Source organism: Heloderma suspectum, chromosome 14, assembly GCF_057233095.1.
Source record: "Heloderma suspectum isolate Gila_16-S chromosome 14, 16-S_ref, whole genome shotgun sequence".
In the NCBI taxonomy this organism is placed as follows: Eukaryota; Metazoa; Chordata; class Lepidosauria; order Squamata; family Helodermatidae; genus Heloderma; species Heloderma suspectum.
This window is the reverse complement of record NC_139471.1, coordinates 4,069,235-4,083,738: the sequence shown is the minus strand read 5'-3', so window position 1 is coordinate 4,083,738 and position 14,504 is coordinate 4,069,235. Positions and strand designations below refer to the sequence as shown.

The following is a 14,504-nucleotide window of genomic DNA, read 5'->3' as shown; positions in this document are numbered from 1 at the left end:
GCTACGCTTGTGTAATGTTGTGTTTACAATTGGCATCTGTCCATGGTTACTAATGAACTTATGAAACCGAAAAAATTTCTATGGGAAAAATAAAAGCGCTGGAAAAATTTCCATCCCGCATCACTGCTTTCTCTTTCCCCTGGGTCTCTTTGCTCTTTGGTTAGATGTCCTTGTCAAGGGTGGACACCAGTGTGTCTGCTGCAAAAGGAAGTCCCAAAACAGCTGGGGAATGACTTTGGGAGCCTCCCGGATGCGGAGTTATGACCCCATAAATGCCCTGCTTGTGTAGCATGATTCGATTCTGTTTTTTTAAAAAACAATTGTGTTTGTATGCCCACCCTTCTTCTGAGCTGTCCGGGGGGGTTGGGGGGTGGTGCAGGGATTGCTTGAGGATTTTGTTTGGTTCTTAACAGAGGTGCAAAGGCCTGGGGGAAAAACCCAAGGAAAAATGGGGGGAACAGGGGAAAAATGGGGGAAAATATCAATCCCCCCATGTTTCCCCATTTTTTTCCTCCCTAGGGCATTTGGGAAAATTTGGAGGACCATCCTCTTGCCTGATTTTTTCTGTTTTCCTCCCAGTTTTTTCCCTTAACCCTTCACATAGAATCATAGAATAGTGGGGTTGGAAGGGGCCTACAAGACCATCAAGTCCAACCCCCTGCTCAGTGCAGGAATCTAAGTCAGAGCATCCCTGACAGATGGATGTCCAGCCTCATCTTGAGTGCCTCCAGGGAGAGCCCACCAACTCCCTAGGGAATTGGTTCCATTGTCGTATTGCTCTAACAGTCAGGACGTTTCCCTGATGTTCAGCCGGAATCTGGCTTCCTGTCACTTGAGCCCATGATTCTGTGTCCTGCACTCTGGGATGATGGAGAAGAGATCCTGGCCTTCCTCTCTGGGTTTGTTGTTCAGTCGTTCAGTCGTGTCCGACTCTTCGTGACCCCATGGACCATAGCACGCCAGGCCTTCCTGTCCTGCGCTCTCTCCCGGAGCGTGCTCAAGTTCATATTCATTGCATCGGTGATGATATCTAGCCATCTCATCCTCTGCCGTCCCCTTCTCCTTTGGCCTTCAGTCTTTCCCAGCATCAGGGTCTTTTCCAGGGAGTTTTCTCTTCGCATTAGGTGGCCAAAATATTGGAGCTTCAGCTTCAGTATCTGTCCTTCCAATGAGCACTCAGGGTTGATTTCCTTTAGGATGGACTGATTGGACCTCCTTGCAGTCCAGGGGACTCGTAAGAGTCTTCTCCAGCACCACAGTTCGAAGGCATCAATTCTTCGGCGCTCAGCCTTCCTTATAGTCCAGCTCTCACAGCCATACAGTACTACTGGGAAAACCACAGCTTTGATTAGACGGACCTTTGTCGGCAAGGTGATGTCTCTGCTTCTTACTATGCTGTCTAGGTTGGCCATAGCTTTCCTCCCAAGGAGCAAGCGTCTTTTAATTTCATGGCTACAGTCACCGTCTGCGGTGATCTTGGAGCCCAAGAAAGTAAAATCTGTCACTGCTTCCATTTCTTCCCCTTCTATATGCCAGGAAGTGATGGGGCCAGATGCCATGATCTTCGTTTTTTTAATGTTGAGTTTCAAACCAGCTTTTGCACTCTCCTCTTTCACCCTCAACAAGAGGCTCTTTAGATCCTCTTCGCTTTCTGCCATTAGGGTGGTATCGTCTGCATATCGGAGGTTATTGATAATTCTCCCGGCAATCTTAATTCCGACCTCTGATTCATCCAACCCGGCATTTCTCATGATGTACTCTGCATATAAGTTAAATAAGCAGAGTGACAATATGCAGCCTTGTCGTACTCCTTTCCCAATTTTGAACCAATCGGTTGTTCCATGTCTGGTTCTTACTGTTGCTTCTTGACCCTCGTACAGGTTTCTCAGGAGACAGGTAAGGTGGTCTGGTACTCCCATCACTTTAAGGATTTGCCACAGTTTGTTGTGATCCACACAATCAAAGGCTTTAGCGTAGTCAATGAAGCAGAAATAGACGTTTTTCTGGAATTCTCTTGCTTTCTCCATGACCCAGTGAATGTTGGCGATTTGATCTCTAGTTCCTCTGCCTCTTCGGAACCCAGCTTGTACTTCCGGTAGTTCTCGGTTCGCATACTGCTGAAGCCTAGCTTGTAGGATTTTGAGCATCACCTTGCTGGCATGTGAAATGAGCGCAATTGTGCGGTAGTTTGAACACTCTTTGGCGTTGCCCTTCTTTGGAATTGGAATGTAAACTGACCTTTTCCAGTCTTGTGGCCACTGTTGAGTGTTCCAGATTTGTTGGCATATTGAATGCAGCACTTTAACAGCATCATCTTTTAGGATTTTAAATAGCTCGGCTGGAATACTGTCATCTCCGCTAGCTTTGTTGTTACTAATGCTTCCTAAGGCCCACTTGACTTCACTCTCTAGGATGTCCGGCTCAAGTTCAGTGACCGCACTATCATGGCTATCAGGGACATTCAGATCTTTCCTGTATAGTTCTTCTGTGTATTCTTGCCACCTCTTCTTAATCTCATCTGCTTCTGTTAGGTCCCTGCCTTTGTCCTTTATCATGCCCGTCTTTGCACAAAACGTTCCCTTGAGATCTCCAATTTTCTTGAAGAGATCTCTAGTCTTTCCCATTCTGTTGTTTTCCTCGATTTCTTTGCATTGTTCATTTAAGAAGGCCTTCTTGTCTCTCCTTGCTATTCTCTGGAACTCTGCATTCAGTTGGGTATATCTTCCCCTTTCTCCCTTGCTTTTCGCTTCCCTTCTTTCGTGAGCTACTTGTAAAGCCTCCTCAGACAGCCACTTTGGTTTCTTGCATTTCTTTTTCTTTGGGATGGATTTCGTTGCTGCCTCCTGAACAGTGTTACGGACCTCCGTCCAGAGTTCCTCAGGCACTCTGTCTATCAGGTCTAATCCCTGAAATCTATTCCTCACCCTGAAATCTATACCTCCACTGTATATTCATCAGGGATATGATTTAGGTCATACCTGAACGGTTTAGTGGTTTTCCCGACGTTCTTCAATTTAAGCCGAAATTTTGCAAGAAGCAGCTCATGATCTGAGCCACAGTCAGCTCCAGGTCTTGTTTTTACTGACTGTATGGAGCTTCTCCATCTTTGGCTGCAAAGGACATAATCAATCTGATTTCGATATTGACCATCTGGTGACGTCCATGTGTAGAGTCGCCTCTTGTGCTGTTGGAAAAGAGTGTTTGCTATGATCAGCATGTTCTCTTGGCAAAACTCTATTAGCTTTTGTCCTGCTTCATTTTGTACACCAAGGCCATGCCTGCCTGTTATCCCGGTGATTTCTTGACTTCCTACTTTAGCATTCCAATCCCCTATGATGAAGAGGACATCTTTTTTTGGTGTTAGTTCTAGAAGGTGTTGTAGGTCTTCATAGAACCGATCAACCTCAGCTTCGGCCTCAGTGGTTGGGGCATAGACTTGAATTACTGTGATGTTGAATGGATTGCCTTGGATTCGTACTGAGATCATTCTATCATTTTTAAGATTGTACCCCAGTACTGCTTTTCCCACCCTTTTGTTGACTATGAGTGCTACTCCATTTCTTCTAAGGGATTCTTGCCCACAATAGTAGATATGATGGTCACCTGAATTAAATTCGCCCATGCCTGTCCATTTTAGTTCGCTGATTCCCAAGATGTCGATGTTCAATCTTGCCATCTCCTGTTTGACCACCTCCAGCTTACCTTGATTCATTGATCTGACATTCCAGGTTCCTAAACAATATTGTTCTTTACAGCATCGGATTTTCTTTTCACCACCAGACACATCCACAGCTGAGTGTCCTTTCGGGTTTGGCCCAGCCGCTTCACTCTTTCTGGCGCTACTTGGAAATACCCTCTGCTCTTCCCCAGTAGCATATTGGACACCTTCCGACCTGAGGGGCTCATCTTCTGGCGTCATATCTTTTAGCCTTGTGATACGTTCCATGGGGTTTTCTTGGCAAGAATACTGGAGTGGGTTGCCATTTCCTTCTCCAGTGGACCACATTTTGTCAGAACTCTCTGCCATGACCTGTCCGTCTTGGGTGGCCCTGCACAGCATAGCTTATGGCTTCACTGAGTTACGCAAGCCCCTTCAACCTTTCAAGTACTTGAAGAGTGCCATCCGATCTCCCCTCAGCCTTCTCTTCTCAAGGCTCAACATGCCCAGTTCTGTCAGTCTCTTCTCACAGGGCTTTGTTTCCAGTCCCCTGATCATCCTCGTTGAACACCTCTAGTCCTTAAGGAGGGCAGCTTGTACGCCAAAACGTCGGGAGGTACACAGCTCCCATGATACCTCACCATTGGCTATGCTGGCTAGGGCTGATGGGAATTGTAGGCCAAAACATCCAGAGGGTCATATGTTCCTCACCCCTGCTTAAATGAGCCGATCTCATTTGCAGTTCATGGATTGGATCACAGCCCAACTCTCCTTCAGGTTTTCTCCAAATTTTGCGATACAAACGGTACCAAAATCCTCATAAAACTAGTGGGTTTGACCATCCCAGTGAGACCGAGTCCACAGTGCGCATTTTCTGGTAGCTCTACTCCTTGAGACGTCTGTCCAGAATGGTCTGGTATTGGTCTAAGGCAGCGGTGCAGAGCCTCTTTCGGCCTGAGGGCCAGGTTCCATTTGGGAGGAGATATCGGGGGCCGCATTCCTGTGATGGCTGGAGCTGAAGGCAAAGGGGGTGGGGCAAAAATAAAAACAATACCAGCATATCTTAGCTCTTACTCTCAGTATCCAGGCCTTAGGAGAGGCATTTGAACCTTTTAGAATTTGGGGGGAAATTGCAAAAAAACCCAGGCAACCACCCCAAAATGGGCAGTCAGGGGAAAGGGCCAGGGAAGGGGGCTTGGCATCTGGGGAGCCCAGATTTGGCCTCCAGGCATAAGGTTGTCCCCCCCCCCCCCATGTTTAGAACATGAGATGAAAACATGACCTCTGTGAGCTTCTCCAAAATGGAATTCATCCCTCAGGCTGAAAAAGGCTCAACACCGCTGGTGTAAACAATCCCTGCTTTTCTTCATGCTGCACCCTGCGATTTTGCTGCCTCTTTCAGTGCTCAGCTATGGAGAGGCAGCTGCTTGCGTTTGTCTCATGTGACTCTCTTTCTGAGTCCCAGCGAGGATCTTCCTGCTGGGTGGGAGTGGGCAGGTGGAGAACATCTCCTTTGATTTTGATCTCTGTTGCCTTTGCTTGCTGAGCTAATGGGAATAAAAGGAAAGAAACAGCAAATTCTTGGGAGCCACGGAACTGCGTTCTGCAGGGAGGCCCGAGTTACTGTGACCTTAGTGCCTTTTCTTTTGCAAAAAAAGAACACCCCAGAGTTGAGTTTCCACCCCCCCCTCTGCGTTACACGCCACTATCACCTGGTTCTTTCAGAGTAGGTTGCTGATATCACGGGAAAGTATTTTGCATATTTACTCACTGCTGCCTATCAGCCTTGGGGGAACGGTGTCCTATCTTGCCGACTGTAGGGCAAGCAGATTGGGCATTTCCAAATTCTGCACGGTTCTCACGCATTGGGAGTGGCCAGTTTTCCTGCTTCTTCCCAAAAGCGCTTTGTTCCTGTGCTGTGGGACGTCCGTCTGTTTTCCCAGCGGCGGCAAAAAATGCCGATGGTACGTTGAGGGGGCGGTGGTGTCGTGGAGGCAGAGCTCCGCAGGGCTGCAGCCCTGACACTTTTTATCAGCAGGGACGCTGATGTCATCTGTCGCCCCACTCAGACTTCCCTGTTCCCACTGAGCTGCAACTTTCTCAGCAAATGGATTCCCCCAGCAGCGATATATGGTTCCCTCTTGTAATGCAAGCGGGGATGGGGGGGCTCTGTCTTGAATGGGCGGTTAAGACCCATTCGCTTCACCAAAGACCTGCTCCTGATGGAGAAGAAAACTGCTGGAACTAGTTTGGGATCAGCACAGTGGCCTGCCTCTTTGGCCTCTCCTTGGGGGATGTGTCACGATGAGCAGCTGCCCTTCAAAATTTGCCATTACACCACTGTTTAGAGACCATCCAGATGTTATTTTGGAGGTTCTATCGGTCAAAGCCAGAGGAGACACCCTCCTGAAGCCTCCGAGCAGCTTCTCAGGCTTAGACAAGAAGTGCTGGAAAACAGTTGCAGCCACCAGAGCAGCCTCCCTCCGCTTGGTGCTAGCTGGGAATTCTGGGGGTTGCAGTCCAAGACATCTGGTAGGCGCCAGGTTTGGGAAGGCCACAGCAGAAACTTTGGAAATCCACATGGCCATGTTCACATCACGTAGTGGTCCCAAAATTCTGAGCACAGTGGTTTGAATGGAATTGTGACTGGCTCAGGTCCAGTTTTGCAGCCACGTTTCTAGTCCCTATGATGACTAGAAGAAGCAGTGCAGCACCAGGGTTTGCACTCCTGACGGCAACATGCCTTGGGCTGGGGCTGTCCCTGACCAACATCTGGGGCCTTCCTCTGAGTGCCTCCTTTGAGGGAGGTTCGGCAGATGGCACCAAGGGAGAGGGCCTTCTTGGTGGTGGCCCCCCAATTGAGGAACAGTCTCCCCAGTGAGGTCCACCTGGCGCCAACCTTGTCATCTTTTCAGTGCCAGGTTAAGACTTCCCTTTACTCCCAGGCATATGATACGGCTTTGTAATGTTGTGGTTTCTTTATCAAGTCTTGGTAGTTTCATTGTTATTTGTATTTAACTGTTTCAAACTGTTTTTAATGTGTTAAAGGTTTTATACTATGTTTTTACCGTGTTGTGAACTGCCCAGAGAGCTTTGGCTACTGGGCTGTATAGAAATGTAATGAAAGAATGAATTAACCACCATTGGCCATGCGGCTGTGGCTGAAGGGCATTGGAGTCCCAAACATTGGAGGACACTAGGTTGGGTGAGCCCGTTGTAGTCCACGTGTAGGCTACCTAGTGTCCTCCAGCTGTTTTGGGACTACAGCTCCCATAATTTTGGACCCTTGGCCTTGCTGGCTGCAGCTCATGGGAGTGGTATTTCAAAACATCCGGAGGGTACCGGGTCACTTATCTCTACTCTACTTACTTTGGAAATGAAAATGTGCTGTTCTTTGTTGGTAACATCTGTTTTTATGGTTTTTACCTTTTCAGGTGAGCCATGATTCCGGTCACAGAATTACGCTACTTTGCCGACACCCAGCCGGCATACCGCATCCTGAAGCCCTGGTGGGATGTGTTCACTGATTACATCTCTATTGTGATGCTCATGATTGCTGTGTTCGGTGGCACGCTGCAAGTCACCCAGGACAAGATGATTTGCCTTCCTTGCAAATGGGTTACCAAAGATGCTTGCAATGACTCCTCTAGGGACTGGATGCCTGCAAACCCCAGTTCGGGTTTCTACAACTCTTCTCTGGTGTCCTCTCAGGATACGGGTCCGACAGGGATCAGATACGACCTCGACAGGCACCAGTATAACTATGTGGACGCCGTGTGCTACGAAAACCGCCTTCACTGGTTCGCCAAGTATTTCCCATACCTGGTGCTGCTCCACACTCTGATCTTCTTGGCTTGCAGCAACTTCTGGTTCAAGTTCCCCAGGACCAGCTCCAAGCTGGAACACTTCGTCTCCATCCTGCTCAAGTGCTTCGACTCCCCTTGGACAACGAGAGCTCTGTCCGAGACGGTGGTGGAGGAGAGCGACACCAAGCCAGCCTATGGGAAGATGAATGGCTCCGTGGAGAAGAAATCCTCCACAGTGAGCGAGGATGTGGAAGCCACAGCTCCAATGCTGCACCGGACCAAGTCTCGCATTGAGCAAGGGATCGTCGACCGGACTGAGAATGGTGTCTTGGACAAGAAGGAAGGTGAGCAAGCCAAAGCGCTCTTCGAGAAGGTCAAGAAATTCCGCACACATGTGGAGGAAGGAGACATTGTCTATCGCCTCTACATGAGGCAAACCATCATCAAGGTGATCAAATTCATCCTTATCATTTCCTACACTGTCTACTATGTCAACAACATCACCTTCGACATTGACTGCAAAGTGGACATCGAGAGCCTGACGGGCTACCGCATGTACCGTTGCGCTCATCCTCTGGCCACCCTCTTCAAAATCCTGGCCTCCTTCTACATCAGCCTGGTGATCTTCTACGGCTTGATCTGCATGTACACGCTCTGGTGGATGCTCCGGCGCTCGCTCAAGAAGTACTCCTTCGAGTCCATCCGGGAGGAGAGCAGCTACAGCGACATCCCCGACGTCAAGAACGACTTCGCCTTCATGCTGCATCTCATCGACCAGTACGACCCCCTGTACTCCAAGCGCTTCGCTGTCTTCCTCTCCGAGGTGAGCGAGAATAAGCTCCGGCAGCTGAACCTGAACAACGAGTGGACCTTGGAGAAGCTGCGCCAAAGGATCACCAAAAACTCCCAGGACAAGCTGGAGCTGCATCTCTTCATGCTCAGCGGCATTCCAGACACGGTCTTTGACCTCGTCGAGCTGGAGGTCTTGAAGCTGGAGCTCATTCCCGACGTCACCATCCCGCCGAGCATTGCTCAGCTCACCAGCCTCAAGGAACTGTGGCTGTACCACACCGCTGCCAAAATTGAGGCCCCAGCCCTCGCCTTCTTACGGGAAAACTTGAAATCCTTGCACATCAAATTCACGGACATCAAGGAGATACCACTGTGGATTTACAGCTTGAAGACTCTGGAGGAGCTCCATCTGACGGGCAACCTGAGCGCAGAAAATAACCGGTATATCGTGATTGATGGCCTGCGGGAGCTGAAGAGGCTGCGGGTGCTGAGGCTGAAGAGCAATCTAACCAAGCTGCCCCAAGTTGTGACGGACGTGGGTGTCCACCTGCAGAAGCTCTCCATCAACAATGAGGGCACCAAGCTCATTGTCCTCAACAGCCTGAAGAAGATGGTCAACCTGACGGAGCTGGAGCTCATCCGCTGCGACCTAGAACGCATCCCTCACTCAATCTTCAGCCTCCACAACCTCCAAGAGATTGACCTCAAAGACAATAACCTCAAGACCATCGAGGAGATCATCAGCTTCCAGCATTTGCACCGTCTCACTTGCCTTAAGCTGTGGTACAACCACATCGCCTACATCCCCGTGCAAATCGGCAACCTCGGCAACCTGGAGCGCCTTTACCTGAACCGGAACAAAGTCGAGAAGATCCCCATACAGCTGTTCTGCTGCCGGAAGCTTCGGTATTTGGATCTCAGCCACAATCTCTTGATTTCCATACCAGCGGAAATTGGGCTCTTACAGAGTCTGCAAAACCTAGCTGTGACGGCCAACAGGGTAAGGAAAAAAGGGGGTCGCCGGAAGCCACTTGGGTTGGGTGTGTCCTCTTCTGTCATTCTGCAAGACAGATCTGGGATTGAGGGCAGGCTCCTAGATGTTCGTAATTAAAAACCCCACTCGAATTCTGCAACTGAAGACTGATCGTTGAGAGGCAGAAGGACACTTCCCAGCACTTGTGGTAGCTGTCAGTAGCCAAAATTGCACTTCCTGATTTCCTTTCTAGCCCTCTCCTTGTCCCATACTCTCCAGCGTCAGCAGCTCTTGCCTCAGTCTGCATGTGTTCACTGATTTGATTTAGATTCCTCCCTTCCTCGCAAAGAGCCCAAGGCAGCAAACAGCCTATACCAGGGGTCAAAGTTCGGTGGGCATATCTGGCATTTTGAGAGCGTGTCATGGGCACTCTCACAAAGTGGCTGCCCTGTGGGTGGGGCTTGCCCATTCATAATGTAGGGGAGCATGGCCAGTCACAAAATGCTCATTTTTCAGGAGGTAAACTGGTGAGATGAGATAATTAATTTGCCCTGGAACCTATATGCAAGGCAAATGTGAGTTCCAAGTTCCAAAACACAAAACCACTATTTGGAACCCAAAGTAAGATGGGCCTGGAGGGCAGCCCTTCACTTTGCAGCACGCCAGCCTCCCAGTAAAAATAATTAATTTAAAAAACCTCAAGAAATCTAATAAAAATCAGGCAGGGCCCCTGGCGGGTGTGAGGAGAGGTGTCTGTAGGCACATTCATGTCTATGTTGGAAACCCCAGAAAACACAGTGTGCCACATAAACAACATTAAAACCATGACTCTACAATCACAAATGTATAATAAAATGCAATAAAACCATCAACACAACCAATCCAGAAACAGAGTACTTCACTATGCCCCCAAAGCCTGCACAAATAAATAGCCCTTTAACGGGTGCCTAAATGGGAGCAGCATGGGGGGCACAACTGAATCCCTGTTGGAGGAGAGTTCCACAGCTGGTGTGCTGCTACCAAAAAGGCCCTGCCAATGTGTGGTAGTCCCACAGGCCACAAGAGAACAAGGATAGGGGCAAAAAGTGAGGTATGGAAGTTCTTTTTTCCTGGCAAAAAAAAAAAGAGGGAGATGTTGCTGCGGTTTTCCTTGGTCGGAGCTTGCAGACATGGAGAAGTCTGGAAGGGGGGCTGTTTCATCATGGGTGGGCAGAAGGTGGATCTCCAGATGTTTTGGACTTGAACTCCCAGAAGCCCCTGCCAGCCATTTAGACATCCCACTTTACAATGTAAGGCGCAAGGGAGCTCTTAGCTCCGTGATCCTTTCATAACGGTTGCAGTAATAACAGGCCTTTTGTTCTTGGGATGGACAGTCACATTCGCTCACTGAACTGAACAGAAAGTACACGTCTCTTGTGTACCTTTGGGTGTGCACTTAACTTGTTCTGGTGCTTAAAATACAAAGCAGGAGGAATGGCAACTACATGTGGGCATAGGTGGGGCATTATTATCAGGGTATTTGCTTAGCACTGCTAAGGCAAGCGCTGTGCCAAACCTGCCAGGCCTTGAATGACCTAAATAACCCATGATCTAACAGAGATCAGCCCCACTTTGAGACTGGTGTGGGCAGCTTTCCCGAAAGGAGCTCTTGAGGTGAAAGAGGGAAGAGCCTCTGGTTCAATAGGCCAGGATTTAATCTGAGCCAGAGTTCAGAACTGGAACTTTCCACCCAAGTATCTATTAAATTTATATCGGGGAGGGGGGGAATCCTGTTTCCCAGGTTGCCACTCCCCTTTTCCCTGACCCCACCCCCAGGTAGCCACACCCCTTTCCTCCGATCACCCATCATTTGATGGTATCCCAACTTTTGCAATTTGTTTTCCCCATTCTAAAAAGCCGAAATCCCTCTCCTGAGGCTTCGTAACTGGCAGTAAGGGCATTAAGCTCAAATACGCTGGTATTTTTGGCTCTGCCCTTTTTGCCTGCGGCCCCACACACCACTAGAATGCAGCCCCTGAGACCTTCTCTGAAATGGCATGCAGCCCTCTGGCTGAAAGCAGTTGAACATCCCTGATTTATGTAATGCAGTCTGTGCGCACAGGGAAAAGAAGCGAAGGCAGGGGTAAACAGGGAACGAATTTGAGTTATTTCAGTGACATGTACTTGGGCTAAGTTACAGTAGTATGTTATTACTGTACTATAATGTACTCCAATGCCAGGACTTTGTCCTAGAACAGGTGAAGAGAGGTATTTAATGTGGTGATCTTCTCCAGCATGACTCACAGTCACTTTTCCAGACACTGCTTCATCCTGTGCTACAGGGACATGCTGAAATAATGTTGAGGAGCGACTGTCTTGTTTCTCTCTCTTGTACAAGTTGTTGTCCACCTAAGAGAATAACGATGAAGCCACCTCGTACAAAATCAGTAGTTCATCTAGCCCAGTGTTATTTTTTTCTGTCTGGCTGCCTAGTTCTGCAACCTGAGATGCTTTCTGTTTTAAACCGAAGATATCACTAACCCCAGAATCCATTATGTGCGATGTGGGATTTGCGTTCTATTTAAGCCCGATATAGCAATTTGTGCAAATTGGATTGGGGGGAGGGTCTTTAAACTTGCATAAATGAGGTTATAATTTTTTAATATATTTTTTATCGACAATCTTGTGCAAGCGCACAGGATCGCAAGTCCACCTGTCTGCTATGTAGCTCTGCTGAGGCATATTCCCTTCTTGTCAATATCCTCATCAATTTCATCCTCTCCACACACTATTTCCTCCTTACTTGTTAAAGAACTTGTCAATTCTCTCCCCAACCCCCACCCCCACTTTGCTTGGGAAGTGCAGAAATGGAGGATGAAATTGACAAGTTCTTTGACAACTGCTAGAAATGGCTCCCTTGGGTGAAACAAAACAGCCTGTGGAGAGGATGAATCTGACAAGGATATTTACAAGAGGGGAATATGCCTCTGCGGGACTACATAAGGGACAGGCAGACTTGCAACCATGTGCACTTGCGCAAGATTACCAATAAAAAAAATTACGACCCCATTTGTGGAAATTTAAAGAGTGGGGGGATCCAATTTGCGCAAATTCTTGCCATGAAAAATTGGAATCTGCATATTGGATCAACTCGCTACAGATCAAGGTGATGCCATTGGGGGGAAACAGAACGAAATCTGCAGGGCTGAACCAGAAAAATCCATCAAGTTTTCACCCCCCCAAAGGAATTCTCATACATCCTTCCTGCTAGTTGCCAAGGGAGACATAATGGTAAATGGGCAGCTGCCATAGAAAGGGTAACAGTGTGCTGTGTTCTCCCTGTCTCCCCTGCAACAGTGTCTCTAGTGGACTTGTGTTGCTTGGCATCACAACATTTTGCATTTACCTGTCAGGTGTCATTGGCTGCTGATGACAGGGAAACTCTATGTTGTAATGCTGTGTGATACAAGGTAAGATCTAGCATTGGGTGCAGAGTTAGGCACACTGTGGTAATCAAAGGACACAGGAAGCTGTCTTATATGGAGCCAGACTGTCTACAACAGGGATGGGGGACCTCTGGCCCACAGGCCAGATGTGGCCCCTGGGAGTTCCCCATCCGGCCTGCAAGCTTCTTTTGCTTTTATCTCCAATTGCTGATGGGAGATAAGAGGGTATTTAAAGCCAATTAACTCTTAAATAACCTGCAAAGGATTGAGCAGTTTTTGAATGGTGCATTTTGCAGGCAGGAGAGGTTTTTACTTGTGAGTAGACATGCAGAGGCTTGGTATGTGGGGACGCTCTTCGTAAGCACAGGTGGGTGATTCAGTCCTGCTTACTCCTGAGCAGACATGCAGGGGCCTTGTCCTGCCTGTTTTTGAGTAGGCTGAAAATGGGTGGTGATCACATTCGGCCCTGCCCACTCTGCCTTTGTCCCCCCCCCCAATGACATGGAATGTGGCCCCTGAGATCTTTCACATTTTGCAATGTGGCCCTCGGGCTGAAAAAGGTTTCCCATCCCTGACCTGCAGTGACAGGCAGTGGTTTCCCAGCTCTGGAGATACCAGGGATGGATCCTTTCCATGCAAAGCAGGTGCTGTACCACTGAGCAGCAAACCTTCCCCTAGGTTTATTTACCACTGAATTTAGTTTCCTCCTTATCTAACTCTCCTGTATCCCAGCACCGCTATTACCCAGTGATGGGCCTTTGTCTAAAGCAGAGCCAACCCAGACCTCTAACCCGGGGGTAGACATGTTGTTGCCCATGAGTGCGCCCCCAGACACCTTTCTTGGTGCCTTACCCCTCCCGCTTAAAAATAACACGTTGTTACTGGCACCTGGAATTGCTGTGAAATAGATTTCTGTTGGTGCTGAAAATTGCGGTTTCAAAGGAGTTGTTTAGTGTGTTGGGGCTCAGACCCCCACCTTTGCCTTGGATGCTGTCTTTTGAGAAGGTTACTTGTCCTTTGCCATGCTTCCCATGGTGGCCATTTTGTGGTGGTGCCCAGGAGAGTTCTCCAATGGGCCCAACGTGCCTACGGCCCAAACAAGGTTCCTCTAAACACTTGGTCAGACTTCCCAATTTAGCTCCTGTTGATGCTACACGCAGCGCCTTGCCATTAATTTCCAGTTTTGTTGCAACGAGAACTGCCATGTTTTTCTTTGCTCTCTGTCTTACAAGGGATCCCTGTGTTCTGACCAGTGGTAGAGGCAGATCTGAATAACTGCCGGCTTTAATGTTTTCCTAGGGAGGACATCCGTTACTTCTGTATACCAGTAGACTTTACCACAACCTGAGACCTTTTGTGCTTGGCATAAACTAACTTAATTAGTCTGCAAAGAGCTTCATGAATCACTATATTCAGACTGTCTGATATTACAGGCTAGAGTTCCACCATATCCTGTATCTGCAACCTTTTTTCTCTCCCCTTGTCCTTCTTTTCCTGATTTTTTTTTTAAACATCCAGTCTGAGGATGAAGCCTGAAAGCACGCTTGCTATTTTTGTGGCGCTGCTGCTGAAGTTGTGTTTTTTCCTAAACAAATCAATGCGGTTGCCTGCATTTAACAAGGATGTTTCTCTTCTCTTCCTTCTCCCGCCTTTGCATCTGAAGGCTGTTGGGAAGATAATTTTTTTCTTCAAGTGGAAGGAAATGTCCAAGCCATGTTTTGCAGGCTTATTTCTCTTGGGGCATATTGAGAGAGGCAAAGAAGGGTCAGTTAGGGGGTAAAGATTGCAAGGTTTGCCAGTACTGGTACCCCATTATGCCAACAGGCTTTGAAAGCTATGAAGTCCTAATC

The 14,504-nt window shown here is 48.3% G+C and overlaps 1 protein-coding gene across 3 annotated transcripts in view; it reads left to right on the top strand.

Moving 5' to 3' along the window:
- The window catches only part of LRRC8A (leucine rich repeat containing 8 VRAC subunit A), a 46,778-nt gene that overhangs the window by 25,837 nt on the left and 6,437 nt on the right, over positions 1-14,504 (top strand). For 2 of the 3 annotated variants that reach the window (XM_084820671.1, XM_084820673.1), the window contains one exon: positions 7,093-9,256. In XM_084820671.1, the coding sequence (XP_084676797.1) occupies positions 7,100-9,256 (2,157 nt within the window). In that variant the 5' untranslated portion in view covers positions 7,093-7,099. Of the gene's footprint in view, positions 1-7,092; positions 9,454-14,504 lie in introns of those variants that run through there. The other variant, XM_084820674.1, reaches the window with a different exon arrangement.